General features: G+C 52.0%; 4 protein-coding genes across 4 annotated transcripts; all 4 read left to right on the plus strand.

Moving 5' to 3' along the window:
• Positions 1 to 4,898: 4,898 nt before the first annotated feature.
• PtA15_10A187 (uncharacterized protein) lies at positions 4,899 to 7,507 on the plus strand (the record flags this gene model as incomplete). Its single annotated transcript, XM_053160338.1, has 16 exons — positions 4,899 to 5,048; positions 5,123 to 5,172; positions 5,262 to 5,322; positions 5,398 to 5,427; positions 5,505 to 5,575; positions 5,657 to 5,767; positions 5,844 to 5,869; positions 5,953 to 5,960; positions 6,034 to 6,079; positions 6,140 to 6,339; positions 6,411 to 6,584; positions 6,660 to 6,736; positions 6,826 to 6,919; positions 6,994 to 7,167; positions 7,238 to 7,348; positions 7,439 to 7,507. The coding sequence occupies 16 exons, from the start codon at positions 4,899 to 4,901 to the stop codon at positions 7,505 to 7,507; spliced, it is 1,452 nt and encodes a 483-aa protein (XP_053024323.1).
• A 3,652-nt stretch (positions 7,508 to 11,159) lies between these two features.
• PtA15_10A188 (uncharacterized protein) lies at positions 11,160 to 12,625 on the plus strand (the record flags this gene model as incomplete). Its single annotated transcript, XM_053160339.1, has 6 exons — positions 11,160 to 11,462; positions 11,529 to 11,695; positions 11,767 to 11,836; positions 11,927 to 12,006; positions 12,065 to 12,218; positions 12,368 to 12,625. The coding sequence occupies 6 exons, from the start codon at positions 11,160 to 11,162 to the stop codon at positions 12,623 to 12,625; spliced, it is 1,032 nt and encodes a 343-aa protein (XP_053024324.1).
• A 247-nt stretch (positions 12,626 to 12,872) lies between these two features.
• On the plus strand, positions 12,873 to 14,906 carry PtA15_10A189 (uncharacterized protein; the record flags this gene model as incomplete). The annotated part of the gene is made up of 6 exons (XM_053160340.1): positions 12,873 to 13,001; positions 13,093 to 13,875; positions 13,997 to 14,078; positions 14,139 to 14,446; positions 14,510 to 14,696; positions 14,773 to 14,906. The coding sequence occupies 6 exons, from the start codon at positions 12,873 to 12,875 to the stop codon at positions 14,904 to 14,906; spliced, it is 1,623 nt and encodes a 540-aa protein (XP_053024325.1).
• Positions 14,907 to 15,062: 156 nt separating this feature from the next.
• PtA15_10A190 (uncharacterized protein) lies at positions 15,063 to 18,937 on the plus strand (the record flags this gene model as incomplete). The annotated part of the gene is made up of 6 exons (XM_053160342.1): positions 15,063 to 15,208; positions 15,702 to 15,995; positions 16,119 to 16,295; positions 16,383 to 16,913; positions 17,003 to 17,385; positions 18,858 to 18,937. 6 exons carry the CDS (start codon positions 15,063 to 15,065, stop codon positions 18,935 to 18,937), a joined length of 1,611 nt encoding a protein of 536 aa, XP_053024326.1.
• Positions 18,938 to 21,845: the final 2,908 nt, after the last annotated feature.

A 21,845-nucleotide genomic window follows, 5' to 3' on the forward strand; every position in this document is an offset into this window, starting at 1 on the left:
GGTGTTGCAGAATCACATTCCAGTCACGGCTAATAAATTTATAGAAAGCTTTTGACAAATGGCGGAAGTTCGGGATAAAAAGACTAAAAGAAAGGTGGCGCAGAAGAGCGGACAGAACATTCCGGTGTAGTAGCCTGGTCTTATTTTGTAACGACTTGATTTGATGATCCTATGAACTTTATTGATCTGAGGTCATGCACTACTAACTTTCCGTTAGGAACAATCGACGATCGCAATTCTGTGTCGTCATTGTTGACTAATTCACGTGTGTTGTTAATCATGACGTATCTCTTAGTTTTGCTTTGTTTTGACGTCATCGGGAATTTCCCCAAGAAGTTTGATTTATCAGTTTACCTTTGTATTTGTTTCGCTTCTTCTTCTTTCCTCTTTTTCCCATCGAGATATTCTTTGTCATTATATTACAAATTCTACTTATCATCTTCAATCCGAGTAAACATTGTTTCTCGCGAAAAGCTTATAAAAACAAAGTTATCATAATCATTGTGAACCAATCTAATCTATTACTCAAGCAATCGGCGAAGTATCCTCTTGGATAAGTTTCATAGCCATTATAGCGAACTGAGTAGTAGGGTAGACCTCACACATGGGCCCGCTGGCGACCCCAGTGGGTCAGTGAGGTGAGCATGGACAGCTTGCGCTATACACTCAGGTTGGCCTCAGTGGATTATACATCAGATGAAAGAGAATAAAACCATTCGAGACAAAAGAGAAAAGATATTCTGGGGGATGATTTCAAAAACTAGCCAAATACTGGGCACCAATAATAAATCAGATCATCAAAGAAAACAAAAAAAGCGCGCAAGAGATTTGGCCTTCATGGTAGATTCAGTCTTTGTGGTTTGAACAGGAGTCCTTTCAATATCAGAGATCAAAGTGTGCATTTCAGAAATTGCATCATTGCTTGCCACACCAAGCAATGTACTTGGGGTCATCTTGCTCCTGACTCCATCACGATATACTTTTGCAAATTCTGATCTAACTTTGTTGTATTCATTGAGATAAAATTTGTGTTTCAGTTTTTGGTAAGAAATAATTGGTCCAAGTCCATTACTCTGTCTTGATATTTTGTTGTAATGGTCAGCCAATCTGAATAATGTCCAATATCTTGAGGACAATGAATATAATTTCAAAAGGTCTTGGGGTTTCAATTGGGTTTCATCTAGTCCTACTTTCCCAACCCAATACTTTGGAAATGTGGCATCTTCAATGCTATAAACATTTCCCAGATCACTGAGTCAGGATGAATTCAGAGCAAATATTTTTCAACTGAAGTCAAAAATTTTACTCACCATTCTTCAATAATTCCTGGAAAGATTTCCTGTTCAATAAATTGCAAAAAAACAAAAATATATTTCATCATTTTTTCACCAGAGAAATGATCAACTTGCAAAGCTTTTTGATAATGTTCCATAAGTTTTTTGTTGAGAATTTGTTTGATTTTCTCTTTGATTCCTACTGGATCCCTTATAATCAAACTGCCCCATTTGTCATTTACAAGGCCCTCTTCAATTTTTTTGAAGTAATTCTCAACAGACAAGAGATTCAAAATTTGCCTCCAATCTTCAGATGGATTGTGATCATTAAACCTTTCTCCATAATATTTGATCTTTTCAACAAGGAATACAATGCTGAATAGTGTGTCTTCTTTTCTACTGAGAACTGATTTTAACAGAGAAGCAAAAAAATATCAGCTTTCTTAACAAGAAAGATTGGGAGGAATTTTGTAGTCCAGTCAATTACCACCAAATGCCTTCTTGAAGTATGGCCAACACCAATGCTCATTCAAGCATGTCACATCAAGAATTTCAGTTAAATATTCATTCTTAAACCAATGATTGGTATAGGCTACAACTTGCTTCATCATCTGGCCTTCTTGAAAGATGGTTTGGACAAATGAATCATTGATGAATTCATTCTGGAGTAAAAAATCCACTATTTCAAGAACATACTCCAAAGCAGCATAATGATTGTAGGTGCCTTTGGAGATTAATTTTGGAATCTGGACTAGTATATTTTCATCCATGATTAACTTCTTTGCCTTCTGGAAAAATAAATTACCCACATTCTTCCGGAACTCTTTATCCACAGCTTCAGATTTGCCAGATGTTACTTTTTCTGGGTCAGGAGACAAGAGCACTTTTAATAGAGGATGTAGATCACTTGTGTCCCTACCCCTAAGCTCCAAGAACCGCATTTCCTTGAGGTGTGTAATTATTTGTCTGCATTGATCAACTAATAGTTTTGCATTTAAATGTTTCAATATTTCTGCCTCAGGAGTATACTCTTTCAAATACCTAAAGTGGTCTGGGAGCTTTCTTTGGGCTTTCCAAAGACTTTTTAGGGATTTTTCAAGCAGTTTGGCATCTGAAAATGTAAATTTACTCTTCTTAACAAGATAAATTTATTTGGTACAGAATTGAAGGATTCCAGATAAAGCTGGACTCACTTGAATTTTGTTTTTTTCTAAATAAGCCTGCTCAGAAGAATGGTATAAAGCCCCAAATTAAGAAAACAAACAGATATCATGAGTAAATCACAGGTACAAAACTAAATATTCCGCACAACCTTTTGTCTTCAATTTCTGGAGCCATTTGTTTTCTGATTCCTCAGATCCATTCAACCAGAATTTCTTGCATTCCTCTTCATCATTATCAAAAAAGCTGAAATCTTCCTCTGATAAAGCTTTCTGATTTCCTTCATTGGGGGTAGACTGTAGATCCCGCAAAACAGCCAATCTATCGTTTTGTGAAAAGACTGAGAAGTCTGAGGCTGGGGTTTGTTGAGTTTCTGTGAGGTGGGTGTTAAGGAGGCAATCAGAAATCAGCAATAAATTTGAACAAATATTTCCAGGACATGAGCTTTTACTTATAAACAGAAGCTATATAATGTGTATTTACCGTGCCATGAACCCCCAATATCTTTGGTAAGTTCAATCTCATCTCCACTTGGAGTACCAAGGCAACCAGGTATGAACAAGATGTACCACAAACCCATAAGCAGGAATGAATGAAGTGTCACAGAAAGCATGAAAACTGCTTATTTTGGAGATATGTTTAAAATGTTATGGAATAAGCTGCACAATACGGTTTGGATATGATCTTGCTTGGGACACAAACCTACCCTCAAGAACATGGCAAACTTTATAGCCTTCAATTTACTTCCAATGGTAATTGAAAAATTTCAACCCTGCCAATTGAAAGCCCGCAGTCAGACAGTGTAATGACATCCAGTGTCACACAAACTCAAGGCAAGTGTTGCACCTCAAACATAGCTCAAAGATTTGTTTCTACTTCATGCAAAACAGAAGCAAATATTGCAACTCAAACACAACCTAAACACACATTTCTAGTTGATGCTGCCATACTTGCATCATAAATTTTTCCTACTTCCAGATCATCAACTGGAGGATGATGGCTCTTGTATTGGATTTTGCCTTGAGCCCCACAGTTTACCTGACACCTGTCAATATAAAACATGCATAGAATTAGGTTTCTCAAAGCTAAAACACCAAAACCTATCATGTTGTGGCACACTGACATAATATTGATGTATATAAATTTGGCTTTAGAGGATGTATTAATTGGTCCAAGGTTTGTAATTTGAGGCCAAAAAATGGCTGGTCTTAAACCTTAGCCCACATAGAACTGGAATATACATGCTCCAGTTACATGACATGCTACTCATATGCGGAGCCATAGATTGGGCCCGCATTTCAAACATCTTTTTGAGGGCATGGCGGTACAGTAGAATGCCTTGTGCAACTGTAAATTTTTATGTATCTGCCAACAAGCAACTACGTGAAATGGACTAATGTTGCATTTCTGGTCAATAAATACACGCACTGCGCAGCCAGATCTGCAGCCTCTTTTTCCGCAAAATTTAAACTTTGTGGCTGTAAGAGCATTCACATTTGTGGGTTTGACCTGCCAATATTGGTTAACTTAACCCAACTGGTAATCACATTGGTCAGTGCTAACCCCGGTTCAGCAAAACTTGGGCTTGATTCCTGGCTAAGAGCATTTGTATTTCTGGGTTTTAAGTCAATGATTTTGAGGAACTTAACCTGGTTGGAAATTGCATTGGTCCGGGCTAACCCCGGGTCAACAAACCTCCCAGGTTTAAACTTGCTAAATTTAGATAGCCTAAACCTGAAATGTAGCCTCAGGCTAGGGCATTTCTGATGTCAGTTAGCCTGAAAGAAAGTGTTTTCCCACTTGAGATAGCCCCCGTCAGCTATCCCGCCCACAAACCCGGGCTTGCTTGACCCAAGAATAGTGAATGAATGTGAATACTCCAAGGTCAACTTAAATTAGCTAGGCTTACCCAAAATTAACCCTCAGGTTAACTTGACCTGAACATTTAACCAAAGAATGTGAGTGCTCTAAATCAGCATCTGCAGGGGCTGCAGACTAATGGACTGTCCTCCCACTTTGTACACACCCGGTTCAAGGCATCTTTAACACTGTTATTAACACATTTTAGCAGCAAGTTTTCATGGGGGTTTCATCACAAGCAGCGGTTTCATACAGGACCAAGTTGAAAAAATTGCAAAAATTTGTGAGAAATGCGAAATGTTGATCAAGATTCAACGTGAACCGGGCTACATACAGGGGGCTTCCGGGCTCATCTTCATCCCTGTCTGCTCATGCTGTGCAGTTCGGTGGTGGTGATCCGTCTCAGCGCGAATGGTGATGATATGACGTCATTTCTATTGATGTTCACAACCAAAGTCGCAATTGTGATTGGCCGGATTTAGACCTCCTTATTTATCTTCAGCGAGTACACCTGCCCCCAGCAAACATCACCAGATTGTTTATTCCCTCACAGACTCCTCGTGCACCTCATCGAGCATAGAAAAACAAATTGAACAGCTAAGAATGGCATCCAAAGATGGTCGTATCGATGAGGGGCTATCAAAACTGGGCATATCCGGTCACTCGAGTTTGACTCCTACCACTAGTGTTCTCATCAACTTTCCAGCTCAAGACCGTCGGCAAACAGCAAAGCTAACTGGAGAACTCTTATCGGTGAATAAAGTGCACCTGATGCAGTGTAAGAGTGTAAAACTGAACGACGTGGTTTCTTCATCATGCTTGCACAGGATAACCACGCGAAATATCACTGTTTCTTTAACGAAAGGCGATTTCATAAGTCAGTCTGTGTTCATGCAGGATTCATTTCTTAGGGACACTAAGCTCATGCGTACTTAATTCCTTTTGCTTTGGTGCACATCTTAACAGTCACATCGTCCATCACCTATTGGCGCTATATTCCTTAGGTGCTGATGGGAAGGCTATCCAAGTGTGTGATATCTTGGTTTCACATCCTGTGTCGAGTGCACCCCGCCCGAATTGACAATCAATACGATCACAACAGGCTTCCTATGACCGCGAAGTTCCATCTCAAGTTTGTCCCTTCTCTTTCGAGTCGAGCATCGAAAGCTCGAGTAACGTTTTCACATGATGAATTTCGACTGTGATTAGAAACCGATTGCTGGAGTAGATAACGAAAAAATTACTGTCAAAAACTGGACCTCGTTCCTCGGTCAAGCCGAGTAAGTGCAGCATTTCATGACTATCTAGCACATATATCTCCAAAAATAAAGCTCTAATCGTTTTGGATTATTCGGGAAAAGGTATTACAAGAACTATTTGAACTTCTTCTGTGAAGAAATTGAAAATAAAGGCGCGGTTGAGGCCATCCAGGAGTACATCTTTGGAAACCCGGATAGCCAGATGTTGAACCGGTAAATGATCATTTCCTTCAAAATGAAGAAAGCGTATAACAAGACGGAGTCTGACCGAAGCATGATTTATTTGTAGAACTTTCTCGGGCGTTCTGCACCCGCGTAAGTTGTTTTTCGGTCACCCTTATTGTCCGAAAAAACGGTGCTGATATAGTCTCGCCGCTTTGCTGAATGTGTATACGTAGTCATCCATGTGAGTTTAATCCCTGACCTTTTTTCATTTAGTTCGAGATGTACCTTGGTTGACATGATCTGCAATTTATTAGTGGGGATACGGTCTTGAATTCAAGCTTGATGGGATCGTGGCGGAAGGTGAGAAGTTGTCCAACTGCATCGCAGATTGTATGATTTACTTTGCTTAAAAATCAACAGGGCTGGCGATTACTGCTGTCCATGGGGCAAATCTTTCCAACTTGAAACTATCCGAACTTTTGACGGAACATGCGACTCACGGAGCTCCCAAGCGACATCACGGTGATGGTAACCAAAAAGGAATCGAGCCATCTTTTGATTTTCGATGTGAAGAAAGCCACAAGATCTATAAGCCTAGGACTGGGTTATCTGCTTTCCAGGTAGCCATCCTTGCCTCTTTTCCATGATGGTTGAAGTAGAACGTGACCTAACGAAGCTTTGGACTGGGTAGATCCTTCACAAGATATCTCAAGAAGCCGACTTGGTGGACCCAATCTTTCAGACTTACGATACCAGAGAGCAATTTTCCAAGGCAGCCGAACACCCAGCGTTGGTCCCATGGTTCAACAAGTGGGAAATTGCAGCTGATTGCGATTGGAAAGAAATCCTTGAAAGGACTAAAGAGGTTGGGGAAGACTTTCTACGTGCTTATTTCTTCAAGGAACATAACCTACTCATCTTTTCTTCCTTTTCGTCGTAGCTCATATGGATGGTCGCCGTTATCTATACGACCAGTTATGACCAAGAAAAAGGGAAATTTGCATTGAACTTTTTTCTGTAGGTTTTCTCGAGTTCTTTTTTACTCTGACACCAATTACGGAGCCGACTGATTCACTTTTGGATCCATGGAATTGACTGGGTCACAGCATGCATCTAGTCACTTCATCGCTCTTCTTACCGGCCATATTACCCCACATCGACGAACAACTGCGCCCCATTTTGCTGAAGGCTTTCTTCAAGGTGAGTAATACCACTCCCGATGAAAGATGCTAAGGATTTGATTTCGAATATACGCGATCTCTTGGTACAACAAGACGGCTATTTGTATCTGGGTAGGGCAAGGAAGATATGAATTACGAATCTCTGAATGCATGAAAGAGCCGTCCTTCATCATGGTACCCGATTCTCAAAGTCCCGGAAAAGCAGATAATCCGTGGTTCAAAGTGTTGGCGAGCGCCGCCAAGCATCCTGATGAACATACCACCAAGGTTTGTCTTTGCGATATTCCCATGTGTTTCTGGCCGCAAAACTCAGATCTGACTCGAGCTTGTATACCAGATTATCCGCGCGTTATCTTTTAATGCAAACACTTATGGAGATAGCCAACCTGGATATTATTCCTGCGATTTAAAAGGCTCTGAGCTATTGGACTCGACCCTCTTTCTCAGGGTACGTTTTTGATTCTCGTCATTTGGCACATTTTTTTTCCAAAACCAGGGGATTTGTGGATTGACCTGTGTTTACGATCCATCTGTCTAGGCTTCCATCATGACTCTTAACAAAATATATTGGTCGGGAGAAGGAGCAATGGACTCGAAATGGTACTAAAAAGAGATCGTTTATGTATTATTGCTCAAAGCAAGGTCATTACCTCCCCGGGCTGCTCGGTTTACAATCATCTGCCGGTCTATTTCGTGTATTTTTTTAGTAGCAAAACTAGGGATTATGTCTAAAACGGGGCCTGAGTCTCATAATAGTCAATTATTATGCTGGGAACCTATCCATATTCACTTCACGTTTATCTGCTCTTCCCATCCTGGCTGATGGCCCCCACCTCTCAACACAAGCGCCTACAAGATATTTTCCACTGATAAGATCATTAGCTCGTTCCACATTGTTCATTGCGGACTCGAGATGATTTTTTTCATCAGATGAGCAGTCAACAGGTCACTGCTTCACTTGGGCACATCACAATTTCGTTATTTTATCTATCAAAAAAAAAGAAAGTAGGTGGACCTGGGCCGACACGGTGTTTGTACTCAAGGGGAGTACATATTCTTGCCGCTTATGGCTTCCCAGTAAACCGCGAAGAAGGTGGGTGATCCAGCGTTTGTGAGATCATCAAGGATAGAAAGAGGACCCCTCATCTAAGGATGCCACCCGGACCCGGGTAATCCGACACTACCCGGTCGGGTGTCGGGTCGGGTCGGGTGTCGGGAGGCCTCTGCGCACATCCGGCATCCGGCCGGGTATTGAGGAGATCCAGCTGGGGCCTGGAAGCAAGGTGATGGAAGTCATTTTTTCCTATTTTTTCGCTGAGAACTATTGCAAACTGTGTATATAATGTTATGTACGATATGAGTTGTATTACAAAGAGAGAAACAAGAGGAAAATTGGCCATGGATTCGTTACTTGGAACAGAAAAAGATGGAACAGATAGATGCAGCAAGTTAAGATGATGTGATGGAATCAACTTCAACAATGTTGTGTTTCACCCAGTCTTTTAAGCAAATGAGGGCCTCCAACGTGTTGAGTGACATGCGGTTGCGGATGTAAGATTGGACGTGTCGACCTGCCGAGAATGCTCGTTCGCATGGAGCACTTGAAGCAGGCACAGCCATGAACGTTCTGACCATGTTCGAAAGAGATGGAAAAGTTTCGGAGTTGGTCTTCCAAAACTGTAAAGGTTGACAAGATTCGTCTTCGCACTCGGAACCTAGGTACACATCTATTTCCTCCTGCAATGAAGTCACCTTTTGCTTCTTTTTTTTGAAGAGACTAGCGCTAATGTTTTTTCGGGATGAATTTGCTGCAGGTTCGGGTTCAGAAGTTGTGTACTTGCTCACTAGGAATTTCTCGGCTTCATTCTTAAACATTTCCAAGATTTCAAACTTTGTAAGGTTCATCAAGTCGAGTACCTCAGGAGTGAGTTGACTAGTTTTCACTCGAGGATCAAGTAGAGTCGCACAGAGATATGGAGGCTTTTGAATGGCCTCATCGAAGTACTCCTTCAGTTTGGTAATCATCACCTCGGCAGCTGGAATCAGTTCCTGCGCTCCGTATTGCTTTTTAACCTGGGATGGAAATACAACCACACGGATCAGCTTGATAGTTCAGAGTCACAGATATTATGCAGTTTATTTTTTACTTACTTCAACGAGATTTTCAATCAACCAGATGTAAACTGGTGCAGCAAACGCTAATGAAACCTGTTTGTGTGGCGAGATCGTATCGGTTGCTTCATTGAGTGGTTCCAAAACAGCACAAAGCTGTTCAACTTTACGCCATTCGTCAGGTTTGAGATCGTACCGTTGAGTCAAATTGTGATTTTCACAAAATGCTTTGATGCAGGGTCGAAGTTTGATAGCTCTTTCGAGCATGGAATAAGTAGAATTCCATCGTGTACTAACATCGGCTATCATCGTCAGGTTTTTTGAAAGCAGAGCCTTTGTAATTTCTTGAAAGGCAGCGGACTTTTGGGGAGAGTGCTTCAAGAAGGATATGAAACCACTAATACGAGAAAGTGAGCTGGGTACATCCACTTGAGGTGGAGGATCATTCAGGATAGCCGAAAGACCCTGATTCTGAGGTTGTCTTGGGGTGGACGACGAGCTGTTGAAAGACTTGATGCCTGCTTGGGCAGCCAGATTGATGACATGTGCCATGCAACCAAGTCTACAGTAGTAACTATTGAATCTAATCAAAGTCGAGAGATGAGAAGCCATCGTAATGTTGTTGGCTGCGTTATCGGTCGTGATACAGAAGATGCGATCTTCAATCTTGAACAACTTCAGAATCTCAACCATGTGCTCCGCTAGATTAACTCCAGTGTGACTGCCTTCGAGAAGCTTGGCAGCAAGTACCATTGATTTGAGCTCGAAATCCGTGTTGATCCAGTGGGCAGTAACACCAAGGACAGATAGATTAGTCGGAGAAGTCCAGACATCACATGTTAAGCTTATTTTTGATTTGGTTGACTGGAATTGGTTTACGAGAGCCTGTTGACCTTGTTGAAAAGATTTCCGGATAAACGACGCCAGAGTCTCTCTCCCACAAAGAAGAGATTTTGTCGCTGGGTTACAGAGTTTCAGAAGCTCGCCAAAATCTTCGTGATCAACAACCTGATAAGGAATGTTGCTGGTGATGAAAAACCGAGCAACAGCACAAGTCAAAGTCTCGCGGGTAAGTTTCTTTGGTGTCGTCGATTTTCCACTTTTGATGAAAGCCGCCATAGCGCCGATGTTACCAGATTTTCCGTCACCGTGTATGCCGTGGCAGCTTGCCAAGTGATTGATCATACTTTTGGTGGATCGCTTTTTGTCAACAGCAAGCTTCTTGAGACAAAGCACTGTTCCTCCAGGAACACGGCTTGCTTGACAAATATTTGAGGTCGTTCCGCCGACAGTTTCAGTTTTGAAATACTGCCAAACCCAGCTTTTTCTAGCCATCTCGTGAGTTTGAGAATCCGTAGCCTCCGAGTCTGGAGGGTTTACTTCGATTTCTGGATCGGATGAGGATGAATCAACATCAATTGTTGTTCTCTTTGAGCGGGGCATTTTTGAGTTTGCAGAAGTTTCAAGCAGTAATGTTTTGGAAGATTAAAGGATTTGTGGCCGACTGAGGATTCAGGAGTTGAGATCAAGTCCTCTCTTTCTATTATTGCAGACAGTAACAATGCCGATACTCATTTGAATCTTTGATAGAGGTCTCCGAACATAAGTATGTACAATTCTCAGCTTAACATGGTATACAGCAACCTTGGCAAGATTCCCCAGCTGGTTTCTCATCATCTTGGGAAGATCAGACCTTGCCGACTCATGTCTGGCACTTAATTTCGTGCTAGGGATAGATTTTCTCACGAAAAGGTCAAGATCCGGCCGATACCCGGCGTCGGGGCCGGATTTGCCGGGTTCGGATGTCGGACTAGCTCTACCCGGTACCGACGCGCCGGGTGGCATCCTTACCCTCATCTTGGCGGCTCCGCAGATCTGTGTTATGTGCAACCAATCTGTCCGTGTGCATGTCACACCTCGTTTTTTTTTTTTTTACATAGTCTCCGTAAGTTTTCACACTTTGATAAAGTTGACATTGAGTAAGTACAATTTGAATATGTACACAGCTGAGAGAGTCGAGAGAACTAGCGAGGATGTGCAAATCCGAGCAAGATAAACCGTCGTCACCAGAACCGCCTTCGTCATTTTTTTTTGTTTCATTTTGCAGCAGAGGAGAGAGAGAGAGAGAGCGAGCCAGCGAGCGAAGGATGATCGGGACTGTTTTCGGGCACCATCGACGACTGGCGGTTATTCTGACGATGTGCAGTCTCGGCTGGATGCTGACGATCGAGCTGGGGGGCGGGCAGGAGGCGGGCTCAGCGGGGAGCCGGCTGAGTGCGAGTCTGCGGCGGCAGTATCCGGGGACGCCGACGACGGCGACATCGGCGGGTCTGGACTGGCTAGGACGAGGGGGGCGCCGGGCGAGCATGCGGTTCCGGGCGGAGACGTATCCGGGGCCGGCGACGATCGGGCCCCGGCCGAAGCGCGAGTGGATCCGGCGCCTCCAGTTCGTCCATCGCCACGCCCCGCCCGCCCTCCAGACCGCGCTCGCCCTCCCCCCCGCCGGACTGATGAAGGACGGCTACGTGGTCTACCCCTCCCAGGTCTCCGCCGGCGGCGGCCCCGCGGGCGCGTGCAGCTGGGAAAACTCCGGCTGCCTTCGGACGCCCGAGCACGGCTTCAACGAGTCCTTCGATATCGTCCACCCCGATCCCAACACGTGGGTCGTCAACTTTGATGATGGGTAACATCCATCCTTCTCTCCCCCCTCTCCGCTTGCCCGGATCCTTATCTCGCCCTCTCCCTTTCGTCCAGTCCGCTGCCGCCGTCCGAGACCCTGTACAAGATCCTCGATGAGCTCGAGCTCAAGGCGACGCACTTCTGGGTCCGTCCCTCTTTCTCTCTGCCCTTGCTGGCACACACACACACACACACACACACAAAGCTCATGAGGATGTCCGACACCCAAAAACAGATCGGGGGGAACGTGTTGAAGTACCGCGAATTGGCGCTGAAGGCCGCTCGGCGGGGGGACCATCTGGCGGTGCACACCTGGTAGGCCCCCACGAAACTGCCTGTCTCTTTTGAAAGGGGACTGACGTGTGGTTGTCAGGTCGCATTCCCATCTGACCTCGTTGACGAACCACCAGATCCTGGGCGAGCTCGGCTGGACGATGCAGATCATCGCGGACCTGACCGGCAAGGTGCCGCGATTCTTCCGGCCGCCGTACGGGAACATCGATAACCGGGTGCGGGCGATTGCCAAGGTACGGCCCGGTTCCCCCTGCATCTCGATCCGAGCAGTATTTTAATGATCTGTGTGTGTGTGTGTGTGTGTGTGTGTGTGTGCTAGCATGTGTTTGGACTGGAGACGGTGATCTGGAACTGGGACTCGGTGGACTGGGGCCTGAACCAGACGTATGCGACGGGCGACCAGGTGGACCGGCCAGAGGGTGCGGCGCTGGGCCGGACGGTGGCCCAGGTGGCCGAGGACATCGCCCGGTTCGCCGGCCAGCCCGCCGCCGCCGGGCTGATCCTCGAGCACGAGCTCAGCCTGGAGGCCGTCGAGGCCTTCCGACTCTCCTTCGGCGCCGTCCGCGCCCGCCACTTCGGCGCCGTTGGCCCGCTGCCCGTCTGCCTGGAGGGTGGCCAGGCGGCGTGGTACCAGCAGTAGTTTGCTATGTCCATAGTCTATGTAGTTACACAGTTTAAATGGTTTTTATTATGTATTTTGCGTGTTTTGTGTTGTGATGTCATCCGTGCGAGTTGTTGGCGAACTTTGGAAAGTTTCCCAAGTGAGCAGCAACCAGATGGCCGAGCAGCAGCCGATCCGACGCAGGAGACAGTCCAGCCTGCTCAGCACCACCACCACCACCACCCCCCCGCCGAGCACCACCACCCCCAGCCACGCACCCAGCCCGATGAGCGCCCCCCAGCTGGCCAGCTACCTCAAGGCCAAGCTGCCCGCACTCATCAGCCTCGCCGTCGGCATCATCGTCGGCCTCCTCGTCGCCCTCCTGCTCTCCTCGGCCAGCAGCAGCCCCGGCAGAGTCAGCAGCCCCCCCCCCCCCCCCCCCCCCCCCCCCGCCTTCTCTCGAAAGCTGCCCGTCGCTGACTGACTGCCTCCCATCTCGCACACAGAAACAGTCGGAGTGGCGGGGCGGAGCCAGCGTGCCCACCTGGACGCACTCGCGCACCGCGGCCACCAAGTTCGCCGTGCCCGTGCCCACGCTCGACCAGCGCTTCCGCGTCTTCAGCCTGCTCGCCACCCTCACCGGCCACCACACCCAGTCGTGCACCAAGGCGGCCCAGAAGCCCTACAAGCGCCAGGTCTACGAGCGCTACGAGCCCCTGCTCGGCTACGACCCCGCCAGCAGGGCCAAGAGCGCCGCCGCCGCCGGGCCCATCCATCTCTTCAAACACCTCATCCCCGGCGCAGACGACCCCGACCAGGACTTCACCGGCATCCTCGACTTCAAGGGCCACTCCAAACTCAGCCTCAACGCCCGGCGCTCCCCGGACGCCTCCTCCTCGTCGTCGTCGTCGTCGTCGACGACCTCCGAGCGCTCGAAGGCCGTCCGACGCAAGGGCACCGGCCACAAGTACTTCTTCGCCATCAACCTCTACAACTCCTTCGACGTGATCCCGGACCTGTTCTCGACCATGTTCAAGGTCTCGGCGATCCTCGGCTTCCAGAACGTGTTTGTGTCGGTGTACGAGAACGGGTCGTCGGACCAGACGAAGGCGCTGCTGCGGCTCTTCGACGGCCTCAGCCGCTCCGTCGGCATCCGTGTCGTCATCCGCACCTCCCTCCGCACCCGCGGCGCCTTCCACCACCGCATCGAGTACCTCGCCGAGGTCCGCAACGCCGCCCTGGCGCCCCTCCAGGAGCTCCGCGACTCCGAGGGCGAGCTCTTCGACACCGTCATCTTCATGAAGTCCGTCTCCTCCTCCTCTCTACTCCTCTCTGCAGTCATGCTGATGCTTTCTTCGTTGTAGTGATGTCTTGCCCTGCACAGACGATCTGCTCGAGCTTATCTGGCAGAGCCGCCGGCAGAACGCGGGGATCACCTGTGGGGCGGACTACATCTTCCACGAAGAGATCGCCCAGCCGGTGTTCTATGACAGTACGTGAGCCATCTACCTCGAGACGCAGAAGAGAGTTGATGGGGGGATGATGCGTGCAGATTGGGTGGCGCGCGACATCAACGGGACCGCGCTGGAGAATGCGCCCTTCGAGTCGATCTTCCGCGACCCGCCCTCGCAGCACGCCTTCGAGCGCCACCTGCCCATCCAGGTGCAGTCGTGCTGGAACGGCATCGCCATCTTGGACCCCGCCCCGCTCTACGCCCATCCGCGGGTGCGCTTCCGGATGGCCCGGCTGGCCGAGGGCGAGTGCAGCGCCTCGGAGTGCTCGCTGATCTGCAACGACTACTGGAACGCCGGCTACGGCCGGATCGTCATGGTCCCCCGCGTCAAGCTCGCCTACGATAACGTAACCCCCTCCCCCTTCTCTCTCTCTGCTTCTACAGCTTGTTGATCGGTTCTGTTTGCACAGAGGGTCTGGCAGATCATCCATCCCGAGCGCAAGAATCTGACCGTCATCCGCGGGTACACGAGGCTCGGCGGGACGCCCGACGATCCGACGGCGGACCCGCAGGACCGGGCCTGGTTCGGCCCGCACGACCGGCTGTTCCGGCAGGAGGAGAGCGAGGAGCTGGCGATGAAGCCCGAGCCCGCCTTCGGTATGCTCCCCCCCCCCCCCCCCCCCCCCCTGCCCTGTCTGTGTGTGTAGGACTGACTGGTGTCTGGTGTTTGCAGTCTGGTGCTGGGGCTGGGACGGCGCGGGCGACCTGGACGGGCCCGACGTCGACCCGATCTGGGAACCCACCAAGAACCTCACCTTCGATCCCCGCGTCATCCGCCACGACCGCGGCTTCGACCTCGGCGCCTGACCCTCTCTCCTCTTCTCTAGACCCCCCCTCTTCCTCCAACTCAAAAATCGCGCCCTTGGGGGCTCGTTCCTGCGTGTGCCTCTGCTGGGCTGTAGTCTTACTCTGTTGTATTTATGTACAGTGTGTGTGTGTGTGTGTGTGTGTGTGTGTTTGTGAATGTGTTTAGAGTGTCCCAGTCGCTGTTCTCTGGGGCGGAGGATCGTTGGGTCATCATCTGCCACTCTCCACCCCCAGTCAGCCGCGTTGGCTTGCCGATCCGCCCCGGTCTTCCCCCGCCCTGCTCCCGGGCTCGCCGGCTGGTCGTGTGTGTGTGTGCGGGTGATCCGCTTGACAGTGTCCCTCTGCCCAACACAGCCAGTCTGCTGCCGGCAGTCCCATCGCCACCAAGAGGTATGTCTGCATCTATGTACTCACATGCGTTTTGTGTGTATTCGAGGGGTGTGTGGGCTGCTGTATGCTGGATATACATATCCGACTGGCGCCGATTCGCGGAGTCGCGCCCATCCGCCGCCGCCCAGACTTGCACTCACATCCTGCTGCAGTGTCTGTCCCTAGCCAAACAGCTCGATTGGCAGCGCCTGCGACACAACCCCAGGCGCTGTACACACGCCGTCTGCCAGCCGATCGGAACGCCCGGGGCAGCCCTCAGATTATAAGAACTCACTCACAGCCAGCCGAGAGCACAATCCATCCCCACATATCCCCAACCATGCACCACCACCTCACCAACAACAGCAACAACAACAACAACAACAGCCACCAACCCCCGCCCTCAGACCCTCCCAACTGGCGCAGCGGACTCGGAAACGGCCGGTTCACCGTCGACAGCGGCGGCGGGCCCGACAGCACCACCTCCTACGACCCACTCTCAGACACCATCGGCCCAAACAGCCTGCCCACACACTTCCACCCCTACCCGCACGGCCCACCCCCCTTCGCCTCCGTGCCCTCCTCCCCCGGCCATCGGCTCGCGATCGACTTCCCCTTCACATCCCTCAGCCCGGCCGCCGCCGCCTCCTCCTCCCGAACAATCCCCTTCCCCCCATCGAACCCCTTCCCCATCCATCTCCCCAACCCCCCGCCCGACCAGCGCCCCATCTTCTCCCCGCTCAAACCCGCCCCCGCTCCAGCCGCCGCCGCCGCCGCCGCCAACAACAACAACAACAACAGCTACAGCCTCATCCACCATCCGCCCCACAACAACAACCCCAGCTGGCACCCACCCGCCGACAACAGCTCCCAGCCGATCCGCAAGCTGGCCGAGGATGCGATCTACGTCTCCAGCGCCCACCCGAACGACCACCGCCCGGCTGCCGACTGGGGCACCCATCATCCCCACTCCGACCGCTCTCTCTGGCTGCTGAGAGACCCGAGCACCACCGTCCTCGAGTCCCCCCAGAGCGCCCCCTACTCCCCCTTCTCCCCCTCCTCGCCCTACTCCTCCTGGTCCTCCCTCACAGCCGCCGACGACGGCAGCTCCACACACGAATACCGCCCCGCTCCCAACCTCCCCGCGCACGACCCCCTGGCCGCCCAACTCTGGCAGCTCTACGGCCCCCGGGACGAACGCCCTCCGACGAACGATGCGCTCGAGACCCTCGTCCGGAGACTCGCCGAGCTCGGCCTGGACGTCAACGAGCTCCGGCAGCGGCTGAATTCGCAGGAGTGGAAGGACCCCAACCTGGCTACCTACGCCCAATCCGGGCGCCCATCCTCAGAGCTTGGTGGGAAAAACAGCCAGAACAGCGAGCCTGCCGACCTCTCCCAAGAAGGCTCCTCCTCCGACAAGGCCTCCCGGAGCAGAAACACCCCTCAGCCCTCCGCCCGTCTCGCCAAGATCGACGAAAACCTCGCCAATCCCTCGCTTCGCAGCCCGCTCTTCACCAGAGAGCCCAGCCTCGAGCGCGGGCGCAAGATCGAGGGCGGCCGCCGCGCCGCGTGCAACCTTGCCGGCCGATGGCAGGAGGAGTGCACCTCGCTCAACCGCAGCCCTGCGGTCTCTGACATGTGAGCATTCTCTTGTGTGCCCACCTCTGGCCTTTTTTTTTTTGTTTTGTTTTTATATCGGGTCTTCTGAAATGGAATGCGGTTCTCAGGGACTGGAAGGCTCGCAGTCGCTCCCGCTCCCGCCCCCACGCGGACTGGCGCCAGGGCTCCCGATCGAGGTCGCGGCTGCAGGACCTCCGGCCCGACTTCTTGGCCGCGACCCATCTCCTTGACGCCGACTCGTCCACGTGCGGCCAACGGCTCAAGCCGGGCCCTTTCGAGCCTCCAAGCAGCCTGTTCCCCGAGTCGAGCGACCAGTCCGGCCCCAGCAGTGGGCTCGCCGCCAACGAGGCCTATCACCACGGCCTCATCCAGCAACTCATCGGCTCCTATCAAGCCCAGCAGTCGGAGGAGAACGGGCTGCAGAGTCTGGCGCAAAAGCAGGCCGACCATCTCAGCTTCGACGCCCTCGGCCCCCTGGCCTCTTCCTCTGGCCTCTTCCAATCCTCCTCGACCCTCCCGCTCGGCGAATTCGAGTTCGGCTCCTGGCACCTCCCCATCAAGCCCTCCCAGCACTCCTTGCTCGGCTCGATCCCCGGCCTCACCCAGGACTTCGCTGACATCGCCAACGCGCATGCCGAGTACGGCTACATCCCCAGACTGGTCCGCAAGACTAGCTTCGACGAGATCCTGGCCCAGCAGCACCATCCCAAACGCGCCCCCGACTCCGCCGATCGCTCGCCTACCCGCCTCGACCATCTCAGTTGCTCCACTAGCGAGTCCTTGGTTCGCCCCAACACTGCCACCGATTCGCGCGAGGGCCAGTACCGGATGGGCCTCGATCCTTCTTCTGGATACGAAAAGGTCAGCCTTGTGTCTCTTCCCCCCCCCCCCCCCCCCCCCCCCTTTCAATCAATCATCCTTAAAAGCTGATGGATTGTCTGTCCTAGCAGGCCCAGTCCGGGTCTGCGAGCCAGCCGGACTACTTCGACTTGTTCAGCTCGACGCTCTCCCCGCGCGACCCGAGCTCGAGCGAGTTCAAGCCCGACTTCCAGTCGCCCCGGCTGAGCGCGGCCTCCTCGTCGGACGAGCCGCTCTTCCAGGCGCGGGGCGCGGGCCCGGCGCTGCCGGCCTTCTTCGCAACGGGCGAGTCCATCGTCGACCGCATCTCGCCCTTCGACCTCCTCACCCAGCTCGACCACTTCGACAGCACGCCCACTGCCCGCCGCGACCAGTGGCTCCAGCCCAGCGTCGCCCCCGCCGCCCTCCTGCCCCCCGCCGCCAAGGCTCCCGAGGCCCCAGCCCGGCTGGTCTCGTCGCCCAGCAGCACCAGCAGCTCCAGCGCGGCCTCCAGTCGGCCCGGCCCTGCAGCTGCCGCGCAGAGCAAGATGGAGAAGGATATCGCCGCAGCGGCTGCGGAGGACGGCCAGGCGCCGGCCACGATCAGCTTCGCCGGCGGCAGGAGCTGCCAGCCCAGCTCGATCGCCGAGGCCCGCAAGCGCTCCAAGCAGATGCCCTACCACGCCGCCGACCCGGCCTCTGCCGCCGCTAGTGGCCCCGGGAGTTCCGGGCCGCCGGGGACCGGCGGGATCCAGTGTCTTAACTGCCAGACTACCGTGCGTCTTTCTCTCTTTCAGTGCTGGATGGCGGATCGCGTGCTGATGGGTCGGCCGTCGGCGCAGGAAACGCCCCTCTGGAGACGCGACCACGAGGGCAGACCGCTCTGTAACGCCTGCGGCCTGTTCGTCAACCTCCACGGCACGCCGCGCCCGGCCGCCTTGAGCACCGGTTCGTCCCCTCTCTCTTTCTTCTCTTTCTGGTGCTTCTGGGGGGGCTGAAAGGGTGGGGGTGGTTTTGTAGGCGTCATCAAGCGCAGGAATCGCGGGAAGAACAGGGACAAGCCGCCGGCCGCCGCCGCGTCCAAGCTTCCCCTGCCTGCCGCGGGGACGGGGACGGGGACGGCAGACAGGCCCGGCTTCCTCGTCCGCCCCCGCCCGTTCCCGCCTCTTCCTCACCCGCCCGCCGGGAACGGCGCCGACTCGTGACCGGGCCGGCTTCGCGTCCTGGGTCTCCTTCCAAGGTCTTCTTCCTGCGGTCTCCTTCCTGCGGTCTTCTTCCAAGGTCTTCTTCCAGGGTGTTCTTCCAGGGTGTTCTTCCAAGGTGTTCTTCCAGGGTGTTCTTCCAGGGTGTTCTTCCAGGGTGTTCTTCCAGGGTGTTCTTCCTCTCCTTACAGGGTCTTCTTCCAGGGTGTTCTTCCTCTCCTTACAAGGTCTTCTTCCTGCGGTCTCCTTACAAGGTCTTCTTCCAAGGTCTCCTTTCTGCGTCGTCTTCCTGGGTCTTCTTCCTCTCCTTCCTGGGTCTTCCTGGGTCTTCTTCCAAGGTCTTCTTCCTGCGGTCTTCTTCCAGGGTCTTCTTCCAGGGTCTTCTTCCAGGGTCTTCTTCCAGGGTCTTCTTCCAGCGTCTCCTTCCAGCCGCGCCCGCTCCGCGCCCGCTCCGCGCCCGCCGGCTTCTTCCTCTTCGGCGCGAGGGCCTTCCGTGCCGCTCATCCCCTCATCTCCCCGACTCCCTCTCCGCCCGCCACGCCCCCCTCTGTACTACTCTTGTCCGCTGAATTGTCCGCCCCCGGGCTCCTGTCCGTCTCTCTCTCCCTCTCGAGAGAGTCTTGTGTGTGTGTGTGTGTATCGAATGTGTATCTGTCTTGGGCTCTTTCAGGCGCGCTGGGTCTCGCGACCCGTCTGTTTCTGATGGTCGGAGGATCCGGGTTGGGAGGTGGGGGTGGGGGTGGGGATGGGGTCGCAGGAGAGGTGAGCGCTGAGCGGGGCGTGGAGGGCGGGCGGCGTGGAGGGGCGCTGCTGTTGGACTCCTCGCGGCACTCGGGGCGCGGGCGGCGGCGTGCTTGGGTCTGGGCCGGCTGGGCGCAGATGGTGGTCGGTCAAATGTATCATTACTTGCGAAGTGTGTTAGGCAGATTCGGAGTCTGGGTTCCCATTGCATAGACTTTCTGGTGTTCAAGGATTTTCTGCTCGTCTATGTACTGGAGAAAAAAAGGCTTCTTCAAAGGCCTGGGACGTGTGTGGCTTGCTTGCACTTCCTGGCCAGCTTTGAATCCCCCTATTACAGCCAATCCGAAAAAGCTTGGCTTCCTTGGAAGGAATTTCCAGCAGAAATTCCTTTTGGATTTGCCAACCTATGTCCATCCAACATCAAGCTTGGACACATGATATTCAGACCTGCAAGCGCAGTCACAAACCAAGCTGTTTGGTAGCAAAAAAAAAAAAAACTCGCCGGACCTTGCAGCCGGCAGGAGAGGGGCATCAGCTGAATCCCTTGATTCTGGAATCAGAATGGAGAAAAAAAGAACAGGAAGTGGCTTGTGGGATTTCCTTGGCTGCTGTATATGCAACCTGCACATATTGGCAGCAATTATTGGGGAATTGGATGCATAGTTTGGGTGGGAATTCCTCCCAAGGAAGCCGAGCTTTTTCTGGATTGGCTGGACTAGTGTTGTTGCGGGTTGGGGCCCCTGGTTGGCTTTGGCTGGGGGAGAGGGATCGGCAGGATGCTCCCCAGCGGGCAGGCGGTGGTTGGACTTGTCTGGCTTTTGGGTGATTGGGGACTTCCTGTGATCACCCCCTTCCAGAGCCAGATCTGAGCCGGATTTTGGGGCAAAATCTGCGCTGTGGGGCGCTGGGGCTGGCTCTGGCTGGCTCCCTGGGTGCGACGGGAAGACCCCCGATTGCGATTTGTGGGTGGTGTTTGTGCGGGCTTGTGTGCAGAGGCATTGCGCACACTGGGTTGCAAACTTCACACAGGCCCTGTGCTGCTGCGGGCGCCTGGTCTTGCAAGGCAAGCCTCCGATAGCCCTTGGCAGGAGGGACTTGGGCACTGTTGCCCCTTTTTGGTGTGCCAAGATGGCTGGCTGGTTTCTTCAGACCATCCCATTTAACCTTGAGGATTTGCTTGTCATAAAGCCTTGCTTCTTGCCCCCCATCGCATACAATCTGAGGTATGTTAGACCTTTTCTTCTGGTACACTTAAATCATCCAGGAAAATCAGACCGTGGAGTTTGCTGAAGTCGGGTACCAGAGATCATCTGTGCTCAATGAAATCTACATGCAGTTTTTTTTTTTTTCAACTTGCAGTTTGTTTTCATACCATACACCAGCATACTCCCCACTTGATGACGGGTCATTGGATGGAGTGTGCTACAATCAGGTAGAGTCCAAACTCCATCCAATCACCCAGCTCCACTCAACGGCCGGTCATCGGATGGAGTCCCACTCCACTCTATTGGATGGGGATCACGGGTCATTGAGTGGAGTGGTGCTCCATCCAATGCCCGCGAAGTGGCACTCCACCCAATGACCGGTCGGGTGGGGTATACACCCCACTTGATGACCGGTCATTGGAATGGATGGAGTGTGGACTCCGCAGACCCCACTTGATGACCGGTCATTGAGTGGGGTGTATACCCCACCCAACGGGTAGTGCCACGTTGGATCAGGTCATCAGATGGAGTGCCACTCTACTTGATAACCGGTCATTGAGTGGAGTGTACACCTAATGGCCGGTGTGGTACTCAAAAATGTGAAAAATCAAAAGTTTTTGTCTCCAGGTATTTTTACACATAGAACGCCACAAGATACAAGCAAATGGACTCTACGGCAAAACTTTACCCTTGGTCCCCACCGGAGGCATCACTGGAACCCCGCTACACTGGAATATGGACTCTTTGGACACCTGTCATGCGCCTCAAGGCATCTTCCCCACTATACATACAGGTACACAGCAAGCATACAGTTACATAATTCCCAGCACCATTCTATCTCCACTACATATATTAGTTTGGTTTTGTTTGTTATCTGCATAACATCATGCGGCACTGCCTCATGCAGGCTATGCCCCCCCCCAACTGAACTATTACCCGCATTATAATATCTTCCAACTCCACTC

Source organism: Puccinia triticina, chromosome 10A (genome assembly GCF_026914185.1).
Source record: "Puccinia triticina chromosome 10A, complete sequence".
NCBI lineage: Eukaryota > Fungi > Basidiomycota > Pucciniomycetes > Pucciniales > Pucciniaceae > Puccinia > Puccinia triticina.